General features: G+C 43.0%; 1 protein-coding gene across 5 annotated transcripts in view; it reads left to right on the plus strand.

The window, feature by feature from the left end:
• LOC120023466 (E3 ubiquitin-protein ligase HECTD1-like) overlaps nucleotides 1-23,423 on the plus strand; it is a 40,034-nt gene extending 16,611 nt beyond the window's left edge. Inside the window, exons 15-41 of one of the 5 annotated variants that reach the window (XM_038967484.1) lie at nucleotides 1,245-1,321; nucleotides 2,472-2,606; nucleotides 2,930-3,076; nucleotides 3,282-3,376; nucleotides 3,475-3,580; nucleotides 6,380-6,514; nucleotides 6,641-6,780; nucleotides 6,904-7,227; nucleotides 7,352-7,518; nucleotides 7,777-7,953; nucleotides 13,116-13,943; nucleotides 14,772-14,993; nucleotides 15,239-15,417; nucleotides 15,698-15,854; nucleotides 16,013-16,235; nucleotides 16,373-16,427; nucleotides 17,118-17,300; nucleotides 17,691-17,907; nucleotides 18,072-18,276; nucleotides 18,473-18,674; nucleotides 19,018-19,155; nucleotides 19,308-19,939; nucleotides 20,188-20,266; nucleotides 20,362-20,455; nucleotides 20,571-20,721; nucleotides 21,036-21,180; nucleotides 22,383-23,423. In XM_038967484.1, coding sequence (XP_038823412.1) covers nucleotides 1,245-1,321; nucleotides 2,472-2,606; nucleotides 2,930-3,076; nucleotides 3,282-3,376; nucleotides 3,475-3,580; nucleotides 6,380-6,514; nucleotides 6,641-6,780; nucleotides 6,904-7,227; nucleotides 7,352-7,518; nucleotides 7,777-7,953; nucleotides 13,116-13,943; nucleotides 14,772-14,993; nucleotides 15,239-15,417; nucleotides 15,698-15,854; nucleotides 16,013-16,235; nucleotides 16,373-16,427; nucleotides 17,118-17,300; nucleotides 17,691-17,907; nucleotides 18,072-18,276; nucleotides 18,473-18,674; nucleotides 19,018-19,155; nucleotides 19,308-19,939; nucleotides 20,188-20,266; nucleotides 20,362-20,455; nucleotides 20,571-20,721; nucleotides 21,036-21,180; nucleotides 22,383-22,520 — 5,351 coding nt within the window. In that variant the 3' untranslated portion in view covers nucleotides 22,521-23,423. The remainder of the gene's footprint in view (nucleotides 1-1,244; nucleotides 1,322-2,471; nucleotides 2,607-2,929; nucleotides 3,077-3,281; nucleotides 3,377-3,474; nucleotides 3,581-6,379; nucleotides 6,515-6,640; nucleotides 6,781-6,903; nucleotides 7,228-7,351; nucleotides 7,519-7,776; nucleotides 7,954-13,115; nucleotides 13,944-14,771; nucleotides 14,994-15,238; nucleotides 15,418-15,697; nucleotides 15,855-16,012; nucleotides 16,236-16,372; nucleotides 16,428-17,117; nucleotides 17,301-17,690; nucleotides 17,908-18,071; nucleotides 18,277-18,472; nucleotides 18,675-19,017; nucleotides 19,156-19,307; nucleotides 19,940-20,187; nucleotides 20,267-20,361; nucleotides 20,456-20,570; nucleotides 20,722-21,035; nucleotides 21,181-22,382) is intronic. The other 4 variants (XM_038967486.1, XM_038967487.1, XM_038967485.1 and 1 more) reach the window with 4 other exon arrangements.
• Nucleotides 23,424-25,310: the final 1,887 nt, after the last annotated feature.

The raw sequence follows: 25,310 nt of genomic DNA on the forward strand, positions 1-25,310 counted from the left end.
ATGAATATACACCCTCCAATTTAATTACCCTAAATTATGCAAATTAACTCATAGACCAATAAGTATGACCAGTCAAATGTATTTCCATCAATTAATAGGCTATAAAGCATTATCTCAATAGGATTTGTTTTCTATTCCCGGGACAATTGGCCTTTAAAAAAAGAAAAGGCCAATATTAGCCGGTCAAAAGCCGGCTAATACCGGCTAACGGAAACCCTGAGACTATATAAAAAATTATGTGGACACCACTTCAAATTCGTGGATTTGACCAGTTCAGCCACACTTGTTGCTGACGGGTGTATAAAATCCAGCACACAGCCATGCAATCTACAAAGAAAAATATTGGCAGTAGAATGGCCTTACCGAAGAGCTCAGTGACTTTCAACGTGGCACTGTCATAGGCACATTTCCAGGTTGTCAAATTTCTGCCATGCTAGAGCTGCCCCGGTCAACTGTAAGTACTGCTCTTGTGAAGTGGAAACATCTAGGAGCTACAATGGCTTAGCCATTAAGTGGTAGGCCACTCCCCCTGCCCGAATGCATAATGCCAACTGTAAAGTTTGGTCGATGATGAATATTCTCTGGTGCTGTTTTTCATGGTTTGAAGGGGGCTAGGCGCCTTAGTCCCAGTGAAGGGTAATCTTAACTCTACAGCATACAATGACGTTCTAGGCGATTCTGTGCTTCCAACTTTGTGGCCACAGTTTGGGCAAGGCCCTTTCCTGTTTCAGCATGACAATGCCCTGGTGGACAAAGTGTGAGGTGCATAGAGAAATGGTTTGTTGAGATCTGTGTGGAAGAACTTGACTGGCCTGTAAAGTTCCCTGACCTCAACCCCATCGAAAGCCTTTGGGATTAATTGGAAGGCTGACTGCGAGCCAGGCCTAATCGCCCAACATCAGTGCCATACCTTACTAATGCTCTTGTGGCTGTATGGAATCAAGTCCCCACAGCAATGTTCCAACATCTAGTGGAAAGCCTTCCCAGAAGAGTGGAGGCTGTTATAGCAGCAAAGGGGGCATTAACTCCATATTAAGGCCCATGATATTGGAATGAGATGTTCGACGAGCAGGTGTCCACATACTTTTGGTCATGTAGTGTATGTGTGTATAAAGAAAAATGTGACGTTATCCTCTACTAGAATGATGTGGTGATGGCTAGTGGAAAGCCATCAAGTGCATTTCCCAGTCCGCCCTGCATTTGATGGGGATTGTCTTAAAGTTTTCCTTCTCTGTGTTGTACAGGGTCAGAATTTGTGACTGGCTGGACTGGAAAGAGGGGAAGAAAGCTCAAATCCAAATTGGAGAAAACAAAACAAAAGGTGGTTGAGTGTCTGCTGTTCAGTATTTTTTTTTTTGTTTAAAGCCAGCTTCCTTCTTCCTGAATTGAGAAGATTACTTTGTCTATTGTCACAGGGACACTTTTTGTTGTTGTTGCTTTTAGAGCACATTACATATTATCCATCTAGTTTAGCTGTCATATCATTCTTCTGTTTAATATAACAGCAGGTAGGCTTGGGCAGTATCCAGATTGTCATACCTTCATACCAGCCTTGTTCCATACTGGGATCTTAGGTAATACCGGCACTAAACACAGGGAGCACTGTTTTCAAACTCCACTGAGCCTTTGTAACACGAAGGTTAGCAATGCTAACAAGTACATATAAAATCCCATAGAGAATGCTAACGATCACATTGCAAACATTTTATACAGTCTCTGACCTAAACTATTTTCAGGACAGACATCCCAGCTCATGATGTTATTACAAGTAACTAAAAAATGCTACTCCCAGTTTACTGCACGCACAAAACTAATATTAGACATATATTGGAAGAAGCTAACCTCTTTGCTAGATAGCTAAGTAGCTACTACATTAATGAACCAAATGTACAACTGCAGAGCATTTGGCACATTTTAGACAGTTAACTTAATAGTTCTAAGATATCTAGCTGGCGAACATTTAGTTGTGAATTCCATACTGTAACTAGATCACCTGGCAGGTGCTGCACAGCAGTGAGCGACTCATAAGGCTCTGGTCTCTCGTCATTGTGTGCTTGTAAACAAACACTAGGTGACTGGGTACTACTACCTGTAAGCTTCATAATGAAAAATGATCTGACAGGTGAAACGAAGAACACAATCTTCTTCATCTCCTAACATATTTGACAAGTTGACTATGTATTTTACTTAAAAAGTAGCTGCAAATATTCCAATGTATAAAAAAACTTCATAGTTTCAACAGTATTGGAAAAAACATCCTGTGTCTATTTCCAAAAACCCCCGGTATACAGCCCAAGCCTAACAGCAGTTTTATGCTAGTTATCCCTCACTTTTTCCTTAACACCCAGCGACCCTAGAGCCCCTCTGTCTGTTCCTATGATGTGTGGTTGTGTTACCTTAGTTGAATGCACTGATTTGTAAGTGGCTCTGGATACGAGTGTCTGCTAAATGGCTAGAAATGTGAAACGCAGGTGAAGACCATGGCCAGAGACCTGTATGATGACCACTTCAAGGCGGTAGAGAGCATGCCCAGAGGGGTGGTGGTCACCCTGAGGAACATCGCCACCCAGCTGGAGTCTGCTTGGGAGCTGCATACCAACAGACAGGTAGGGGGAAAAAGCACATCACCTCTAACCTAAATGTATGTCAGAGTCGGATAACATTATGATTACCTACAGACAGGTAGGTGGGGGAATCGCCCTGGTCCACTCACAGATTGACATCAATTCACGTCTACTTGCACTTTATGGAAAGTGCGTCTTAATGCAATTTACAGTAAAATTGTTACTTTAATTAAAAAAACTAAGTAGATATTTTGATTGACTCACTCTGATATGTAGTTGTTTTCTTGGTTGTTCTGTCTGAAGCTGTAGGCTACAGGTTTGATGACTCAGTGAAAGTTAAATGTGCTGTTTTGTTTCTGTGGCAGTGTATCGAGGGAGAGAACACATGGAGAGACTTGATGAAAACGGCTCTGGAAAACTTGATTGTGGTTCTCAAGGATGAGAACACCATCTCCCCCTATGAAATGTGCAGCAGTGGCCTAGTGCAAGCACTTTTTACAGTCCTTAATAATGTAAGTAAGATGGGATGGATGAGGTGTACAGGGACAATTTGCCCAAAGTAGTACTCTATACAGTGAATATGGTTCCATCTGGGCTGCAGATTTCTCTTCCTTTCATACTTTTTCTCAACACTGTCTGGGTAACCAACTTCCGCAATGTTCCTCAACTTCCTCGTTAGTCCAACTCCAGCTCAATTAATGTTTTTCTCTTTTTCAGAGTGTGGAACTTGATATGAAACATGATTGTAAACCATTAATGGAAAGAATAAATGTATTTAAAACCGCATTCAGTGAAAACGAAGATGATGAAAGGTAATAATATAAAATTATATAATTAATTTGTATAAATGTATTTTTAAATAATAAAAACCTGTCAGTGGCTCACTTCCTGGTTTGTCCCATTCATTCAGCAGACCCGCAGTTGCCTTAATCCGCAAACTACTAGCAGTCCTGGAGTCCATTGAGAGGTTACCTCTGCACCTGTATGACACCCCAGGCTCCACCTATAACCTGCAGGTGAGTCTCCTCCACCACACCTCTCAGTAGTATAGTGGTGATGGTCAGTTTTTGTTTGTTCCAGCGACCTGTTTTAAAGCTTAGGTTCAGTAAAACTCTTTCTAGGGATGGGCATAAGTACTCGAACTAACGTCAAAACTCGATCTTTAACCAGAGATCCCATTTTTTTCCAAATACAGTGCATTCAGAAAGTATTCAGACCCCTTCCCCTTTTCCATATTTTGTTATCTTACAGCCTTATTCTAAAATTGCTTAAATTGTTTTTTCTGCCTCAATCTACACACAATACCCCATAATGACAAAGCAAAAACAGGTTTTTAGAAACTGAAATGACATTTACATAAGTATTCAGACTCAGTACTTTGTTGACGCACCTTTGGCAGCGATTACAGCATTGAGTCTTCTTGGGTATCACGCTACAAGCTTGGCACACCTGTATTTGGAGGGTTTCTCCCGTTCTCTGTGGATCCTCTCAAGCTCTGTCAGGTTGGATGGGGAGCGTTGCTGCACAGCAATTTCGGGTCTCTCCAGAGATGTTCGATTGTGTTCAAGTCCGGGCTCTGGCTGGGCCACTCAAGGACATTCAGAGATTTGTCCCGAAGCCACTCCTGTGTTGTCTTGGCTGTGTGCTTAGGGTCGTTGTCCTGTTGGAAAGTGAATCTTCGCCCCAGTCTGAGGTCCCCAGCGCTCTGGAGCAGGTTTTCATCAAGGATCTCTCTGTACTTTTCTCCGTTCATCTTTGCCTCGAACCTGACTAGGCTCCCTCTCTGTCGCTGAAAAACACCCCCACAGCATGATGCTGCCACCACCATGCTTCACCGTAGGGATGGTGCAATGTTTCTTCCAGCCATGATGCTTGGCATTCAGGACAAAGCGTTCAATCTTGGTTTCATCAGACCAGAGAATCTTGTTTCTTTAGGTGCCTTTTGGCCTTTTGGCTAACTCCAAGCGGGCTGTCATGTGCCTTTTTACTGAGGAGTGTCTTCCGTCTGGCCACTCTATCATAAAGGCCTGATTTGGTGGAGTGCTGCAGAGATGGTTGTCCTTCTGGAAGGTTCTCTCCCCCCCCCCCCCCCCCCCCAATCAAGTTGTAGAAACATCGCAAGGATGATCAATGGAAACAGTATACCCCTGAGCTCAATTTCGAGTCTCATAGCAAAGGGTCTGAATACTTGTGTAAATAAGGTATTTCATTATTTGCAAAAAATATATAACTGGTCGCTTTGTCATTATGGGTGTAGATGTGTAGATTGAGGGAAAATATTTTTTGATAAGTCTGTAATGTAACAAAATGTGGAAAAAGGGAAGGGGTTTGAATACTTTCCGAATGCACTGTACTGTGAAACTATTTGCTTTTGATTCTCGTGTTCATTTGTGCATTTGCGGGACACAACAACAAATAAACCAAGCCAAGCATCACACAGTTATGTTCTTTAAATTCCCTTTTCCTTCTGTGTCTCACTCAATTAAGTTCTGATCGCTCCCTCTACACGTGTGTGCTTACAGAAATAAATGCCTATAAAAACGTATCTAACTGATTGGATACACAAGCTACATTCCTTGCCAAATGACGACAGTTTTATCACAAATTCTAAATGGAACGGTTGACTGAAGTAGGGAAATATGTGTTCCAGCAATGACGTGCAGTTTTGGAATAAATGCGTACTTTTCCGCTTAGGCTACTTTGCGGTGCCACAGTCAAAATGTAAAAACAATTATGAAAACAAAAATACGCTTTTCGATCTTAATTTAAGGTTACAGTTAAAATACAATTTTGTAGAAACGGGCAGGGTTTATGACTTTGGCAACTAACAGTAGTGACAACCCTACTTTGTAAACTGCTAGTGGCATTTAGAATTGGTTAGCCTAGGCTATAACCCCCCCAACATAGACAGGCTCTACACTGAACATCTGCAAAAACATTAGTTTGATAAAGACGGTGTATTTTCATCAGAATCGTTAAGCTAACCAGATGTTCTGGCCATAATTCAAATCCATGCGGTGTTCAATGTAGAATTGTTAATCCTTTTAGAAAATAACAAGGAACAGGTATAATAAACTAAATTCTAACAGAAGACATAGTTTGGTTTGTAACTCTGAAAAATGTAGTTCAACTTGCCAAATTGAGCACTGTTTCAAATGATCTCTTTGAGAATAGCTGTTCTAGACGTGAGATGCGATTCACATTCTGTTCTATTTTATTCTGTTTTATTACATCATGGTTATTTTTACTATAAAATAGGTGTCTTGACAGTGATAAGGGCTCGGGAAATTTAGTGTTTTGTCTGCTAAATGAACAAAAAAATGCTATGTCATAGCAGAGCTATAGGCTTCTACAAGCAAGCGCCACTGCTGGGGTTACTAACTTTTTTAAGTTTGTGTTCCACAATATAATATAACCAGTTGATATTACGGTTTCAATAAATGAATCATAAATGGCCCTTTTATTTATTATATATATATCGGTATATCAAGTTTGGACACACCTACTCATTCAAGGGGTTTTCTTTATTTTTACTATTTTCTACATTGTAGAATAATAGTGAAGACATCAAAACTATGAAATAACACACATGGAATCATATAGTAACCAATAAAGGGTTAAACAAATCAAAATGTATTTTATACTATGGATTCTTCAAAGTAGCCACCCTTTGCTTTGATGACAGCTTTGCACTCTTGGCATTCTCTCAACCAACTTCATGAGGAATGCAAGTACTCCTGCAAGTACTCGAACAGTCAAAGGTCAAATGCCCATCATTCGTCCTTCCTGTGTGTGTGTGTGTGTGTGTGTGTTAGATCCTAACGAGGAGGTTGCGTTTCCGTCTGGAGCGTGCGCCTGGGGAGACGGCGCTGATCGACCGTACAGGGCGTATGCTGAAGATGGAGCCCCTGGCCACCGTGGAGTCTCTGGAGCAGTACCTCCTCAAGATGGTACCACCCCCTCTTCCTTAACCATGTTTCATCTTCTCTCACTATCTGTCCATTCAGCATATTTGAGGGGATCAGTTTGAGCAAACACTCACGCGGTCTCAGAGTAATCTCCTTTCTCTCCCCCAGGTGGCCAAGCAGTGGTATGACTTTGATAGATCCTCCTTCATCTTCGTCAGGAAGCTAAGAGAGGGACAGACCTTCACATTCAGACACCAGCATGACTTTGACGAGAACGGAATAGTCTACTGGATTGGTACCAATGCAAAGTACGTCTCCTCCCATCGTCGTTGTGTTAAGACCTGATGATCAGCTAAATGCTTATTATACAATACAAGAAAGTATTTAGAAAATAACCTTGTATTAATCTTGTGTGTTTCCTCTGTCTCCAGGACTGCCTATGAGTGGGTGAACCCAGCAGCCTACGGCCTGGTGGTAGTGACCTCCTCTGAGGGTCGTAACCTCCCATATGGCCGACTGGAGGACATCCTGAGTCGGGACAGCTCTGCCCTCAACTGCCACACCAACGATGATAAGAACGCCTGGTTTGCCATCGACCTGGGCCTGTGGGTCATCCCCTCTGCCTACACCCTGCGCCACGCCCGTGGCTACGGCCGCTCCGCCCTCAGGAACTGGGTGTTCCAGGTGTCCAAAGACGGCCAAACCTGGATGAGTCTCTACAACCACGTGGAGGACTGCAGCCTCAACGAGCCGGGGTAAGTAAGCCTTGTCCCAGTCAGAAGGGCCCATATCCAGGAGCCTATGGTCAGGAAGAACTCAGGATCCAAAACCTATAAGTCTGATTCTGACAGTGAGTTTGTGTCCTGTCCTGTTGTGAAGGTCCACAGCCACTTGGCCTCTGGACCCGTCCAAAGAGGAGAAACAGGGCTGGAGACACATCCGCATCAAGCAGATGGGGAAGAATGCCAGCGGGCAGACCCACTACCTGTCTCTGTCAGGCCTGGAGATCTACGGCACCGTCAGTGGTGTGTGTGAGGACCAGCTAGGTAAGAGTCTGCTCCTGGGTTCTCTTGAGGTTTCTTCTCTCTGGGGGATTTGTCCGTGCCACTTCTGCTTGCTCTTTGGGGGTCTAAGCTCATACCACTGCTGTCAAGAAACAGTCAAAATGCATAAGTATTTTAGTAAGGTATGTGCGAGGAGCACTCTTTTTACTGAGACACTAGTTGGAGTATGTTTATGAATCATTATTCATTAGATTTGAATGATGCAAAGCAATCTGACCAACCTCCTTCTCCCTTCTACAGGTAAAGCAGTGAAGGAAGCGGAGGCCAACCTGCGCAGGCAGAGGCGTCTGTTCCGCTCCCAGGTGATGAAGTACATAGTGCCCGGGGCGCGCGTGGTGCGGGGCATCGACTGGAAGTGGAGAGACCAGGATGGCAACCCAGCAGGAGAGGGTACGGTGACGGGGGAGGCCCATAACGGTAAGACACTAGTACATCCTGAGCCCCACCATCTAATAAAACATCCCTCTGTGTGGAACTGAAGACACACACACGGCTTGCATAGAAAGCTTTTGTTTTATATGAAAAAAGTGTTTGTTAACTTCTCTGGGATAGTTGGGACGCTAGCGTCCCAACTGACAAGCACCCCCAACCCCCCCCTCACTGATTAGCATCGCGTCACAATTAAATAGTAGCATGTAAAAATGTAAATATCATTAAATCACAAGTCCAAGACACCAAATGAAAGATACAGATCTTGTGAATAAAGCCACCATTTCAGATTTTTAAAATGTTTTACAGGGAAGACAAAATATGTAAATCTATTAGCTAACCACGTTAGCAAAAGACACCATTTTTCTTTGTCCACCATTTTTTCTCTCCACCAGTAGCTTTCACCAATTCGGCCAAATAAAGATATTGATAGCCACTAACCAAGAAAAAACCTCATCAGATGACAGTCTGATAACATATTTATTGTATAGGATAGGTTTTGTTAGAAAAATGTGCATATTTCAGGTAGAAATCATAGTTTACAATTGCACCCACCATCACAACTCGACTAGAATAAATACAGCGAGCAACGTGTATTACCTAATTACTAATCATAAAACATTTCTTAAAAATACACAGCTCACAGCAATGGAAAGACACAGATCTTGTGAATTCAGACAATATTTCAGATGTTCTAAGTGTTTTACAGCGAAAACACAATAAATCGTTATATTAGCATACCACATGTGCAAACGTTACCCGAGCATTGATTCAAGCCAAAGAGAGCGATATCGTTATCATCGCCAAAATATATTAATTTTTTCACTAACCTTCTCAGAATTCTTCCGATGACACTCCTGTAACATCATATTACAACATACATATAGAGTTTGTTCGAAAATGTGCATATTTAGCCACAAAAAAACGTGGTTATACAATGACAATACTAGCAAAACTAGCCTGAAAATGTCGGGCGCCATTTTGGACAGTGATCTGGCGTAATGAATAACTAATCGTAAACTTTACTAAAAAATATAGGGTGGACAGCAATCGAAAGACAAATTAGTTCTTAATGCAATCGCTGAATTACATTTCTAAAATTATCCTTACTGTGCAATACAGGGTTCGCCAAGCGAAGCTACACAAAACAAAATGGCGGCTTATGCGTTTGACATTTTTCAACAGAATAACGATTTATCATCAAAAATAGTTCTTACTATGAGCTGATCTTCAATCAGAATCTTGGGCAATGTATCCTTTCTCCGGTCTAATCGTCTTTTGGTCGAAAGATGTCCTCGTCCTGTCGAAATGGCCACTAACGTTCGGCATGTACTGGAAACGTGACCGGCTCTTCAAAGTACGTCACAAAGAAATGCCTCAAAATCGCACTAAACGGATATAAATTGCTATAAAACGGTTTAAATTAACTACCTTATGATGTCTTTAACACCTATAACGAATAAAAACATGACCGGCGATATATAAGTGGCTAAACCAAAACTTGGAAGGAGGCCAGTCCGACGACCACTCTGCGTCGAGCGCACTGTTGAAAAGGACGTTCTTTCCGCTCCAGGGTCTATTTATAGAGCCCGGATTGCGCAATCCACTCCATTCAAAATCTCCCCGCTTACTGACATCTAGAGGAAGGCGTAGGCAGTGTTTGTAGCATCATAGCATTCACAGGGACTTATGAACTGACCTGGGAGCAGGGGCCAAGATTTCTGAAATCTCACTCCCTGGCAGGAAAAGTGCTGTAGAATGAGTTCTGTTTCACTCAGAGACATAATTCCAACGGTTATAGAAACTAGAGAGTGTTTTCTATCCAATAATAACAATAATATGCATATTGTACGAGCAAGAATTGAGTACTAGGCAGTTTAATTTGGAGATCAATTTTCGCTAAGTCGAAACAGCACCCCCTATATCCCAGAGAGGTTAAGAAATGTTCTGTGGGACTTAGTCGGCTGACATGATGATGCATGTTTAAACTGCTAAAGCAGGACCTAATGCTGAGCTTTATCCCAGAATAATCCCATACGTCACCCCATCATCATCACGGGGGCAGTGTTATAATAGTAGTTCAGAGACATCGGGCTAAGTAACTATGACGATTGAACATAAGATGTGCAAAAACTAGTGACAAGGGAGTCATTGATAAATATGGTAGACCAACCACAAAACAAATTGTGAACATCAAGTGCATTTATATAATTTGAGGAGCCTTTAGTGCATCTTAACCCAAAGCACCTATTACTAACGCTGTTAGAAAAGTCTCACTTTTGTATGTTAAATACTGTGGGGGCAGCCAGAAAATATCAACCAGCAGTTGTTCATTGTCCTTTCATAACATTATTAGTAACTTGAAAAACAATGTCTGTATCAGACATTGTACAGGTAGTTTGTGGGTGACGCTACTCAACATTTCTAAACGGTCCAGCCTTTGTTCCTGGTTTTCCAACTGAAGGCTTTCTCCTCTGCTTCTGACCTCACACTATAGGCCTATTACTTAACCTACTGCTTCTGACCTCACACTATAGGCCTATTACTTAACCTACTGCTTCTGACCTCACACTATAGGCCTATTACTTAACCTACTGCTTCTGACCTCACACTATAGGCCTATTACTTAACCTAATGCTTCTGACCTCCCTAGAGGTCGACAGATTATGATTTTTCAACACCGATACCGATTATTGGAAGACCAAAAAAAAGCTGATACCGCAATTTAATTTTTTAAATTTAATTGTTTTAATTTGTATTATTATTTTTTAATAATAATAAATAAAAATATTTTTTATTTTTTATTTTTTATAAATGATGACAATTACAACAATACTGAATGAGCACTTTTTTTTATTTTAACTTAATATAATGCATAAATAAAATCAATTTAGTCTCAAATAAATAATGAAACAGAAGTGCAATATGTGCCATGTAAAAAAGCTCATGTTTAAGTTCCTTGCCCAGAACATATGAACGCTGGTGGTTCCTTTTAACATAAGTCTTCAATATTCCCAGTTAAGTTTTTTAGGTTGTAGTTATTATAGGAATTATAGGACTATTTCTCTCTCTACCATTTGTATTTCATATACCTTTGACTGTTGGATGTTCTTATAGGCACTATAGTATTGCCAGCCTAATCTTGGGAGTTGATAGGCTTGAAGTCATAAACAGCGCAATGCTTGAAGCACAGAGAAGAACTGCTGGCAAACGCTGGAAAGTGCTGTTTGAATGAATGCTTACGAGCCTGCTGCTGCCTACCACCGCTCAGTCAGACTGCTCTATCAAATATCAAATCATAGACTTAATTATAATATAATAAATACACAGAAATATGAGCCTTAGGTCATTAATATGGTCAAATCCGGAAAATAAAACGTTTATTCTTTCAGTGAAATACGGAACCGTTCCGTATTTTATCGAACGGTGGCAAGCCTAAGTCTAAATATTGCTGTTACTTCATAATTATGTAAAATTCTGGCAAATGAATTACGGTGTTTGTTAGGAAGAAATGGTCTTCACACAGTTCACAACGAGCCAGGTGGCCCAAACCGCTGCATATACCCTGACTCTGCTTGTACAGAACGCAAGAGAAGTGACACAATTTCACTAGTTTAAAAGAAATGCATGTTAGCAGGCAATATTAACTAAATACGCAGGTTTAAAAATATATACTTGTGTATTGATTTTAAACAAAGGCATTGATGTTTATGGTTAGGTACACATTGGTGCAACGACAGTGCTTTTTTTTTGCGAATGAGCTTGTTAAATCATCACCCGTTTGGCAAAGTAGGCTGTGATTCAATGATAAATTAACAGGCACCGCATTGATTATATGCAACGCAGGACAAGCTAGGTAAACTAGTAATATCATCAACCATGTGTAGTTGACTAGTGATTATGTTAAAATGTTTTTTATGAGATACGTTTAATGCTAGCTAGCAACTTACCTTGGCACCTTGCTGCACTCGCGTAACAGGTGGTCAGCCTGCCACGCAGTCTCCTCGTGGAGTGAAATGTAATCAGCGTCGAAAATGCTGGTTACCGATTGTTATGAGAACTTCTAGTCGGCCATGCTGAATTAATCGGTCGACCTCTAGGCCTCACACTATAGGCCTATTAGTTAAACTACTGCTTCTGACCTCACACTATAGGCCTACTTCCTCTTTGTCCCCATTGGCAAATAAGGCCATGCTTTATGTTAATGAAGGATAAATAATTACCTTGAAATGCACTAACTGTAGAGGCTGACTACAGAGCAGCGTAGTTGTTGATCTGAGTCAGTGCTACTGCTGTGTGACTAGACTGCATTACGTGATGCTCATCCTCCTATTGCTCTCCTACCCCATTATTTTACTTTTAACATTTTATTTTTTATTATCATTAAATACAAGGGGCGTGTAAAGGATTACATGTCTATCTCTGTATGCCAAAAGTCTTAAAACCGATCCCATTATCATTTACGTATTTGACTAAACTTGCAAACTGTCACTACCATTATACCCTTTTTGTTATTAGTTTGATATTTTGAAGTGCAACCCTCCCCCTCTCCCCCAACTTATCAGGTAACCTTTTCATACTTGTACAATCATTTCCTCCGTCGCTATCTGTTAAATCTCTGGGCAGCCATGTTTCCAGTGTGTTTTTAAATACGTTTTGACTAATTGTCTCCATCAATCAGCTGAGTGCATGTTGATGTCACAATTTGCAAGCTCTGAATGGGCTCCATTGCAATTTTATTATATTTACATTGACAACGATATTATTCAGTTCCTTTTTCTCAAGTGGCTTTCAGCTTTGCATTTGCTAAATTCTACCTTGCTTTGTCATTTTCTGTAACTCATGATTTCTATCTGACTGCTTCACCTGGACCAGAGTACTAGACCATACAGTTTCATCAGGACATCCAGTATCTCAATTTGACTTGCTATTGGTTTTACTATTCAGCACAATGCTAACATACTGACTATCAGCTTCAGTATAGCTGTATAGAATGGTATACTGACGGTGAGTAATGGATCTAGTCTGAATCTGTATTCAGCCCACCTGTAGACAATGTCACAAACATGGTTATCTGGTCCAGTGTTGAGCAGAACTGCTGTCTTGACTTGCTCTCTGCTGGGTCTCACTACATTCATATCCTTTTCCAGGCTGGATTGATGTCACCTGGGATGCTGGTGGCTCAAACTCTTATCGTATGGGTGCTGAAGGAAAATTTGACCTCAAGCTTGCGCCAGGGTACGACCCTGAGTCTGCGCCGTCACCCAAACCTGTCTCATCCACTGTTTCAGGCACAGCGCAGTCCTGGAGCAGCCTGGTGAAAAATAACTGTCCGGACAAGGGTGGCTCCTCGGCTGCAGGGGCCAGCTCCTCCAGCCGGAAGGGCAGTAGCAGCTCGGTGTGTAGCGTGGCCAGCAGCAGTGATATCAGTCTCAGCTCCACCAAGTTAGAGCGTCGGGCTAATAGCCTGCTGGAGCAGGGAGGGGTACTAGGGGCTGGTGGTGGCATCCCTGGGGCAGAGGGCCAAGAACCCATTGTGGTGCTGTCCTCCGCCGAGGCCGGATCCACCTCCAGCACCAGCACGATAACCGCGGAGGAGGGTGGCGAGCGGAAAGCGGGCGCGGACAGGCAAGCAGCGGCAGACGCCACGGCCATCTCCATGGGACTAGTCAGCGTCAGCTCGCCTGACGTCAGCTCCGTGTCTGAGTCCTCCAGTAAGGAGGCTGCTTCCCAGAGGCCTCTATGTTCCGTGGCCAGCGCCCGTCTGTCCGTCAGCTCTCTGCTGGCGGCCGGCGCTCCCATGAGCTCCAGCGCCAGCGTGCCAAACCTGTCGTCACGAGAGGCTAGCCTCATGGAGTCGTTTGTGCGGCGAGCTCCTAACATGTCCCGCACCAATGCCACCAACAACATGAACCTGAGCCGCAGCAGCAGCGACAACAACACCAACACACTGGGACGAAACGTCATGAGCGCTGCCAGTGAGTATTCAGCCTCTACTGTCTGCAGGCCAGGGATACATGCAGCCTTCAGTCCTCCTCAACCTTCAGTCCTCCTCAGCCTTCAGTCCTCCTCAGCCTTCAGTGCATATAAAGGGACCACTGTCCTGCCAGCTCACTCGACATTATTGGCATGACTTGTAGAAGGAGCCTTGTAGCTTTGGTTTAGAGTTTAGCTTCATAGAGTTTAGCTTTAGCTTGTACAGTAATAAGTTATCACATTTTTACATTAACCTAGAGTAGTAGTCAACAAAATTTGTTCTGGCAATGTAAAAATTGTAGATTGTGTTGAATATTGATATGATTGCTAATCCGACTCTTGATCACCACACAAAGGGAAGGAACAGGACAGACACTCATCTAGCCAAGAAGAAGAATTACTGACTTCACATCTGAATGGTGTTCCTGCTTTTGTGCTGCAGTTTTTTTCTGTTTTTTTTCTCTCTAATATTAGGCTATTTCATTAAACCAAGGAGAATCAAATGCCTCACCAATAAATCATATTATTGCATTGCTGACAGAGTATTACTGACATGTTCTAATTACATTTTTGCGTCATCCTTGTGTAAAGCGAGCGGTGATCAGTGCATTATTTTCTAATGTTAACCTTCAAAAGTAAGATGTGCAGTTTTTTTAAAACTCAAAACATTACTTCCAGTGGTCAGAAGGTGCTGACTGAGGCTTGAATGTGACAAGCATGTGTAGTGGTAGAAGAGCAACCAGCATTCAGTTTTAACTGGAACCAGTCAAAATAATACCTGCTTCTTTTTCTGTTTGGGAACTAATTGCATTTTGGGTTTTTGTTTGCAGCTTCTCCTCTCATGGGTGCACAGAGCTTTCCTAACCTCACCACCACTGGTACCACCTCAACTGTTACAATGTCCACATCCATAGTAACCAGCAGCAATAATGTAGCCACGGCAACCACAGGTTTGTCGGTTGGCCAGTTGCTCAGTAACACTCTGACGACCAGCCTGACCTCTACGTCTAGTGAGAGCGACACTGGTCAGGATGCTGAGTTTTCCCTTTATGGTAGGCTATACTAGACTTACTATTATTCCTATATTATACATCTCTCCTATCCTCCTCCACTACTCCTCTGCTTCTTCATCATTTAACACATACGTGTTTCTACTGCCTAACTTCCATCTTGTCATTTCACACTTCTTGACTCATCAGTGTCCTCCTCGTACATTTGGCTAGTGCTTTCTGACTCTATATGAAGTGCATTATGATCAGAGTTGTTTCTAGTGAGATTTCACCACCTCTCCCTGCAGACTTCCTGGACAGCTGTCGTGCTAACACGCTATTGGCTGAGTTAGATGATGAGGAGGATCTACCTGAGCCTGATGATGATGATGATGAGAACGAGGATGACAATCAGGAAGACCAAGAGTATGAGGAAGTTTTGGTACGGTCCAGGGTAAACCTTGGTTTCCACATTCATTTTAATAGGGTAAAATCTGTTGCAGTTTCTATTCATATAAAGTGTACTTGTCGATTGCATGCTTGCACCCTCGTAAAAAAAGAATTGCCTGAAAACCTCCCTATTTCAGTTTAAGTTCTTGTCAATTTCGAATGTGACGTGTGTGACTAAATGTATGTGACCTTGTTTTTATGAAAGTTTTGTTTCTCCTGTAAATGTCGATCTGTTGCATGTTGTTTGTGTTGTGTGTAATATCTTGCCTGCCACTCCCAGAGAACTAAGGGCTGTTGTTCATGTCCTGTTTTATCAGGAAGAGGAAGAGTATGAAACCAAAGGGGGTCGGCGTAGAACCTGGGACGATGACTTTGTCCTCAAACGGCAGTTCTCTGCTTTAGTCCCGGCGTTTGACCCCAGGCCAGGCCGGACCAATGTCCAGCAGACCACTGACCTGGAGATCCCTCCCCCAGGTACACAAACACGACACAGTTCAGTTCAATATCCATCTGTGGATGGACTTGGATTGTACATGATTACTAGACAAATGGCAAGTCTTTCACACCTACTTAAATTGCACCCTAGGGCATAGTGGTGAGCTCTTTCCTCATGTTTTTCCTTGTCCTTGCAGGTACACCTCGCTCTGAAGTCCAGGAGGAGGTTGAGTGTGCCCCCTCCCCCCACCTCGCTCTCATCCTCAAAGTGGCAGGGCTTGGAACCACCCGAGAAGTTGAACTACCCCTCTCCAACTACAAGGGTACTATCTTTTACTATGTCCAGAAGCTTCTACAGGTCTCCTGCAACGGGAGCATCAAATCAGATAAACTACGCCGGATCTGGGAACCCACATACACGTAAGTCTGCCTGGCAGGATGCTAGTTTATTTGGGTGTTTAGTTTTTCCTCAGGATTCTAACTTGACGCTATGATGAAATCTAAACTGAAAGTAGCTGGAATTAATGGCAGATCTCCATTTTTACTTTGTTTTGCAGGATAATGTACAGAGAATTGAAGGATTCGGACAAAGAGAAGGAAGGCAGAAAAATGGTAATTAACAAGTTTCACACCTCCCGCCGTCTTTCTCCTGCCCATTTTTTAAATCTTTGCTGTGAATTTTTTGTGGCTGTTTTCAATGTGTAGCGAAATGCTCCTCCTGGATAATTAAACAGACCTAGTCTCGAAAACCCGACCTAGGCAACAGTGACTCTTTATGGCGTAGAGGAACTACGTCCCTTCCCACATCACTACCTTATCCGCTTGAATACAATACTAAACAGTAGCTGGCAAGATTGAGATCACTGAGGTTATTTTTAGTGAGTGCATTTCGCAAGTGGCTATCTTCAATAAACCACTGCAAAGATTTTGCCTGAACTTTGGTTTCCAATTGCAACATTCTGGAATGTCTGCATCGTGATTTGTTGGGAGAGTTGTCTATCTGAAGAGGACCCACTCCGGAACAAGGACACTTTTTTTTTTTTTCTCATCAAAGTTGCCAAAAAAGTCTGTTATTGAAACCGGACCCTAGTCATTGTTGCCTAGGGTCGGGTTTTCGAGACTATCTCACTAACCTTTAAAGCAGCAAGGATACTGTGACTTAAAACGCTATTAGTTATAATGTAACTAGAGTAACTGCACGGGTCTCTTTTTAGTGGTTAAACCAACCTACTGTAATGCATGTCTATTTTCCTTGAGACTTTACAATCAGGAAAGACCAACATTTGGTTCTTCCTGTTGTAGGGTTGCTGGTCTGTAGAGCATGTGGAGCAATACCTTGGCACTGATGAATTACCAAAGAATGACTTGATAACCTACATGCAGAAGAATGCAGACTCCTCTTTCCTGCACCACTGGAAATTAACCGGCACTAATAAAAGTATTAGGAAAAACAGAAATTGTTCTCAGCTCATAGCTGCATATAAGGTATAGACCGGCATCAAGATGTTGCTTATCTGTCTATGTATCTATTTATTTTCCCTTCTCTGTTTTGATATATTGTTTTCCTTCTTGCTTGACTGTCATTTGTCTAGCCACTTGTTAGACAGTTTTTGCTGTTCTCTTAACTTTATCCAAATGGCTTGTGGCTGTTCTGTAAATTATGCATTACCATGATTTACATAGTGAATCTGTTCCCTTTCATTATTTTGTTGTACGAACATAATGATTGTGAGAATGCAGTAACTGGATGTATGTGCAGCAAAATAGCCATGTCCAGTTTTATGCTACTGTCTTCGCTGTTAATCAGAGAGTTTGTAGAGTCAGGTAGCTGCGGAAACATCAGGTTTAAACCACGGTCCATATGATTGCTTGCAGGACTTTTGTGAGCATGGGTGCAGGTCGGGGGGCCTGAGCCCTGGGTCTCTGGGTGCCATGCAGACCTGTGACATCCTGAGTGTGGCTAGTGAGCAGGCCCAGGCCAAGGCTGGCTCCAGCCAGAGCGCCTGCGGTGTGGAGGATGTGCTCCAGCTGCTCCGCATCCTCTTCATCATCGGAGGAGACCCCCACACCCACACACGCACCTTCCAGGAAGGTACAGATACACACCTAATACCACCTCAGACCGCCCTCCCCATCACATATCACCTGAAGATAAAATGCTACCTTATTTTATTATCCTCTTGCAGTGAAAATGTTACTTGTTAGTGTTCTTAATAACACACGTTGTTGATTAACTGTGTTTTTTACAATATGTAGAGGATCTCCAATTCAATGCATCGCCCGAGGAATTCACCAGCAAGAAAGTCACAACGAAGATTCTCCAGCAGATCGAGGAGCCTCTGGCCCTGGCCAGCGGGGCCCTCCCAGAATGGTGTGAGCAGCTTACCAGCAAGTGTCCTTTCCTCATCCCCTTTGAGACACGGCAGCTCTACTTCACCTGCACTGCGTTTGGAGCCTCCAGGTTAGAGCTGCTTGACGTTTAAACTAAAGGGGTGTGTACTCCTGAAACTGGTGCAACGTCTTCTCACATCCACACCCATTTCATGTCTTTGTTTATATAGCATTGAATAACAAACTAATACAGCTCTCGCATATTACAGGGCCAATTATTGCTGTTAATTTCATTGACTTCGTACTGTATTGTCGGTGTACCTCAGGGCGGTAGTGTGGCTGCAGAACCGGCGGGAGGCGACCATGGAGCGCTCGCGGCCCTCCACCACGGTGCGGAGAGACGACCCTGGGGAGTTCAGGGTGGGCCGGCTCAAACATGAGAGAGTCAAGGTCCCCCGCGGAGACCAGATGATGGAGTGGGCTGAGAGCGTCATGCAGATCCACGCTGACAGGAAATCTGTTTTGGAAGTAAAACACCACGCCTGATTAAACCAGATTAATTGTACTCCTGGACTAACATGTATGCTCATTGGAGAGTCTGTGTGAAGGGATTATTGATTGTCATTGGTACCCATGAATAAGTGGTCCATGTCATGCTAAATGAAATATGTACTCATTCATCCAATTCATAGGCATACATTTTGTAATCTTACTGTACACCTGTTTTTTTCCAGCTTGGTAATGTATTCCCCTATTTCTTTGAATGGTATTGCCACAAGAGGTTATAGTGACTGGTTATGAGATAGCTATGAGAGGTCATAGTGACTGGTTATGAGAGGTCGTAGCGAATGACCAGTCTCTCTCTCCCCAGGTTGAATTCCAGGGGGAGGAGGGTACAGGCCTGGGTCCAACACTGGAGTTCTATGCTCTGGTGGCAGCTGAGTTCCAGAGGACATCCCTGGGTATCTGGCTCTGTGATGATGACTTCCCAGACGATGAGTCTCGCCAGGTAAGTGCTGCTTCACTGTCACATCATTCAAATGTAGTTCTAAACGGTAATATTTGAACCATGTCAGTGTCACCTTTAATTAATATTTTTGGGGTTAAGGTCATGTCAATGAAAATGCCCTGCTTCTTATTGACTGTGTTGTGTACTATCAGGTGGATCTGGGTGGGGGTCTGAAACCTCCAGGCTACTACGTCCAGCGCTCCTGCGGCCTGTTCCCAGCCCCATTCCCCCAGGACAGTGACGAGCTGGATCGCCTCAGCAAACTCTTCCTCTTCTTGGGGGTCTTCCTGGCCAAGTGCATTCAGGACAACCGCCTGGTGGACCTTCCCATCTCACGACCCTTCTTCAAGTTGCTCTGTATGGGTGACATCAAGAGCAACATGTCCAAGCTGCTGTACGCCTCCCGTGGGGGCCCTCTCCTCCTCGATCCCACCGAGCAGCACCACCACTTCTCAGAGATCCAGTCGGAGGCGTCTACCGAGGAGAGCCTGGACACCTATTCTGTCGGAAGCTTTGACGAGGACTCCAAGTCCGAGTTCATACTGGACCCCCCTAAACCCAAGCCCCCGGCCTGGTACCACGGCATCCTGACCTGGGAGGACTTTGAGCGGGTCAACTCCCACCGGGCCAAGTTCCTGAAAGAGATGAAGGAGCTAGCGGTGAAGAGGAGGCTGATCTTGGGGAACAACAGTCAGTCTGAGGATGAAAAGAACACTAGGCTGCAGGACCTCATGCTGAAGAACCCATTGGGCTCCGGACCCCCACTTAGTGTAGAGGACCTGGGGTGAGCACAGCTACTACCACCACTCTTACTGAGCTTCTTAAATTAGTCAGGCATTCAGTGGATAATATCCTGAACTGGAATGACATTTTTGCTAATTACATTGTTTTGTAGGCAATGATTAATCGCTTTTGAATTTGTTCACTTTTCTTTTGGCAGTTTCCCATGATGCTGATATAGTATTTGATCTTGACAGCTGTAAAGTTATGTCATCATTCAACATGGTTCATTTTGAGTCCCTTTTCCCTCAGATTGAATTTCCAGTTCTGCCCCTCATCCAAAGTGCATGGGTTCTCAGCAGTGGACCTGAAGCCCAATGCGGATGACGAGGTAGGTAGAGCACCACTGTTGGCTCTGACCTGAGTTGTATTAGTTAGATGAGTTGTCTGAAACTGTCCTGTTTCCCTCTCTGTTCATCCATCCAGATGGTGACCATGGATAATGCTGAGGAGTACGTGGAGCTCATGTTTGACTTCTGCATGCACACTGGCATCCAGAAACAAATGGAGGCATTCAGAGGTATGCCTATTGATATGACTCGCCAATTGGATCTCTTTAGCATTAGTTATCACAAATAAGTTTGTTTTCCTACACTACATTTTGGATGTAATGAAATGAACGGTTCCTTTCTCAGAGGGCTTTAACCGAGTGTTCCCCATGGAGAAGCTGAGCTCCTTCAGTCACAAGGAGGTGCAGATGATTCTGTGTGGAAACCAGTCTCCATCCTGGACAACTGAGGATGTCATGAACTACACAGAGCCCAAGCTGGGCTACACTAGGGACAGGTATGATGATCCTCCATCTACTGCAGCTTGTAGAATAGAACTTCCTTTGGCCAACTTGGAAATAATTTCTTTGTTGTTAGATCTCCTTGTATTGACTGTTAGTCATGCTTTAAAAGGGACTCAAATGACAAGAACTGAAATGGCAAGGTCACTGACATAACCAGAACATTACTTACTTAATGACCTTTGTTTCTGGAGGAACATGAGGCTTGTACTAAAGTACCAGTTCATCAACTGGCGTTATCTAACAGCTTTTCATATTTAGCTGGAGAGTCCTTTTAATGGTTTCATCGGTTATCTTGTCCTCTCCACAGTCCTGGGTTCCTGCGTTTTGTGCGGGTGCTTTGTGGAATGTCGTCTGACGAGAGGAAAGCCTTCCTCCAGTTCACCACAGGATGCTCCACTCTGCCCCCTGGCGGTCTAGCCAACCTGCACCCACGCCTCACCATCGTTCGAAAGGTAAGGAAAGGGCTCTCTATGATGCAAATCACTACTGAGTTTAGGAAACTATGTCAACCTTGCAGTAAGCCATCCTAATGAGGCTGATGTTGACATGTTTCAGAAATGCTGACAGTAGGAATTTGGGGAATGTTTGATATTAAATGTATTCTATTTAGCTTTAAAACAGTACAATATTATAATCCAAGAATGACACTACCTCCATCACTAATATCTGCCACTCCATACCTCTGGGATTATAGACAGGGTTCAAACTACACTGAACAAAAATATTAACGCAACTAGTGGTCAGAGTGTTGAGCCAGTAACCGAAAGGCGACTGGATCGAATCCCCGAGCTGACAAGGTAAAAATCTGTTGTTCTGCCCATGAGCAAGGCAGTTAACCCACTTTTCCCGGGCGCCGAAGACGTGGATGTCGATTTAAGGCAGCCCCCTGCAACTCTCTGATTCAGAGGGGTTGGGTTAAATGCGTTAGACACATTTCAGTTTAAGGCATTTAGTTGTACAACTGACTAAAGTGTTGTTCCCATGTTTCATGAGCTGAAATAAACATTTGCACAAATTTGTTTACACCCCTGTTAGTGAGCATTTCTACTTTTCCAAGATAATCCATCAACCTGACAGGATTGGCATATCAAGAAGCTGATTAAACAGCATGATCATTACACAGGTGTACCTTGTGCTGGGGACAATAAAAGGCTGCTAAAAAGTTGAGGGAGTGTCAATTGGCATGCTGACTGCAGGAATGTCCACCAGAGCTGTTGCCAGAGATTTCAGTTAATTTCTTTACCATAAGCCGCCTCCAACGTCATTTTAGAGATTTGGGCTGTACGTCCAACCTACCTCATGCCCTGAGACCACGTGTATGGCGGCGTGTGTGCGAGCGGTTTGCTGATGTCAACGTTGTGAACAGTGCCCCATGGTGGCGGTGGGGTTATGGTGTGGGCAGGCGTAAGCTACGGACAACGAACACAATTGCATTTTATCGATGGCAATTTGAATGCACAGAGATACTGTGATGAGATCCTGAGGTCCAGTTATGTGAAATCCGTAGATTAGGATCTAATGAATTTATTTCAATTGACTGATTTCCTTATATGAACTGTAACTAAAATCTTTGAAAGTGTTGCGTGTTTTGTTCAGTATATAGTTTACCGCAAGGTGACTGCAATGCAATTAAACTAATTGTTCCTTTCCATAGGTGGACGCGACAGACTCCAGCTATCCCTCTGTTAACACTTGTGTACACTATCTGAAGCTGCCAGAGTATTCCTCTGAAGACATCATGAGAGAGCGTCTCCTAGCTGCCACCATGGAGAAGGGCTTCCACCTCAACTGAGCATGCCCTGTCTGCCCCATTATGACTGACAAACCCCCCCTGCTGGTGAAGCCTATTGTGTTTTGTTGCAGAAAAATAGATCTCTCTCCCCCCTCCTCCCAACCCCACCAACCACCCTCCCTTAAATATCCCCTGTTCCGTCCTTTCCCCCTGAGAACTCTAGGAAAACAGTCCCATGTTGGCTCAACTAGCTACTGATACAGATAAGGTCCGGGGCACCCCCAACTTCTTCCACTCCACCCACTACAGCTCACTCCCTCCCCAGGGCACACTGCTGCTTGAAGGACTTGAGCGACTGGAAGACAGTTTCCTCATGGTCTACAGTGTTTACTCTCTCTCATACTCTGGCTGTGAGCATCTGTACATTCTCTGTGGATTTAAGGGTTTTTAGATTGCCACCATCTCTCCACCACCCGGCTGTCAACCCCCTTCCTTTCCCTGCGTGACGTGAGGGGAGAAGGGTATCTGCTTCTGTAGTGCTAACTGTAGTGTGTTTGGGCATTTCCTTACCAGGTTAAGTTTTACTAGTGCCTGCATTGTTTGAATATTAGGATTACATTTTTCCCTCATTTTACTTAATCTTACGGCATACAATCATGATGCACATGCTTATTATTTTTGCTCTTCATTTTTCTTTCGTTATGTATGTTTTGATTGTTTGTTATCCTGCTATAAGGATCAAAGTCCCTGAGTGCATTTCTTGTGTAATTTTACAATAAAGCTATAGAGACAAAAACACTGGTTCTGTGTGCAAGGCACATTTTTAAAAAAGAAAAAAGCAAGCTATGCTTTCCCTTGTATTTTCTTTGTATATTATAAACATTTATTTAACTCAAGTTGCAATTTGAAGTACAGATATTTTCAAATGTGTATGCTCCAAAAAATTAAAATGTTTGCAAAGTATGAAACATCTTGTTTATTTACTTAATAAAAGACCTGAATTACATATTCCAGGCACATTCAAGAACCAAACACAATACAGGGTTTGTGTGATACCTTAGTCAATCTATCACTACAGCTGTCTAAAACCTTCCTATTCTATATTAATAACAATGGGTTGTTGATAAATTCAAGTATGAAGTCCATGCCATCCAAATGATTCAATGTGTTCCCTTTTTCAAAGACTGATAGTCATCTTGTTCAAACAACTGCTCAATGTGCCTCAGAATTCTGGTCCAGAGCTAGTAGAGGTGCCAGGATGCGGTTCTTGTTGGTCTCCACTAACATTGAATACATTAATACACATTACTACTTTACACCCTATCCCAGTGTAAAGTAGGGCATTTAACCCCCCCCCCCCCCCCCATGAGCCCTTTCCATTAGTAAGACATTTTGTTATTGTTAACCCTGGCTACTCAACAGAGGGGTCAAAGTTCACTGTGACATTTCAGTCATGGATTCTTTGAAAAATAATTAAACATTGAAAATGTCAAACTCACAGTTTAATACATGTACAAAGTGATTGTCTTTTTGTAAAAGGATGAATTGACTTTAAGTTTCAGTCATAGAATTTAACCTCTGCATTAACATGTCTCACCAGGTTGAACAACTTTAAAAAACCCAACCGACTGTAGTTGCATTACACTTCTTATGACTGGTCTGACCCTGGCAAGTCTGACTGCCCACTGAGAAAAAGACTCAAACAATGACAGTTGTCTTCATCAGTCTGTGCAGTGCCGCACTAAATGCCAGGCCTGGAATGGCACAGTCGGCTAGCCACATGACAAGCCCCTAATGTGAGGGGTGGACACGCAGACAAGCCCAGCATATGTTTCAATTAATTTCCTCAAACTGGTTAATAACAAAACGTATCATTTGTAAAGGATACATCCAATTCACTCTTTTAGGAGAGAAAAACAAAGCAGTTACATGGTTATTTTTATTGTATTTATTTAACCTTTATTTTGACAGGGAGTCATGCTGAGACCAAGGACTCTTTTGCGAATGAGCCCTGTAATTACGAGAATATTCACATCAATACAAAAGGCAAAATAGAGATACATTAGGCAAACCAAGGATACACCTGCCAATGGAAAACAACTTAAATGTGTAGTATTGGCTTCTCTAATGGGGAATGCTCAGTTTAGAGTCATGTGTTTTTGTCCCAGAAAAAGCTGACCTTTGAAATGCTTAGCTATGCACAGGTGGTTGGATAGTTGACATGCAGAAAATCTAGCATACAGCCAGAATGTGCTGAAGTAGTGAATAAAAAGACACTCTGAACTCACCACATGACTGAAGTACTTGTCAAGAACCTCAAAGTTGTGAGCTCATTCTGTGGGAAAGAAAGACATCCCACACCATGAATCATGAATACTCTCAATAATATAATCTCAACCTTAATCTGATAACACTATTTTTACACATAACTCTCACCTTATGAACTCTCACCTCAGTGTCACTGATACCAACAACTATGAAGAGAGCAGCATACTGTCGATATACTAGTTTGAAGTCCATAAAAGGGGCACTAGATAGAAAATAATAGTTACTTGGATGTTTGAATAGCAGAATGAGTTCTGTGTCACCTGTATAAAATGCATGTGGACTGGCAGTGGCAAACTAACTCAGCATGAAGAATGGCATAACCAAAATTATAAATTAAAAGGATGGATGTAGGTTATTGAACTGGATTTCTTTCTGTTCTGTATTGTCTCATCCATGCCCCTGTCACCAGTTATGTACATCTTCTCACTGTTGTGTCCTACCCCTGAAAGGCAGGTCTGGCCCTGCTTGTTCACCATCAGGAGGAACTTGATCCTGGTGACCTCCTAGTCCAGTGTATCTGCA

The sequence above is a fragment of the Salvelinus namaycush genome, chromosome 28 (genome assembly GCF_016432855.1).
Source record: "Salvelinus namaycush isolate Seneca chromosome 28, SaNama_1.0, whole genome shotgun sequence".
NCBI classification, from domain to species: Eukaryota; Metazoa; Chordata; class Actinopteri; order Salmoniformes; family Salmonidae; genus Salvelinus; species Salvelinus namaycush.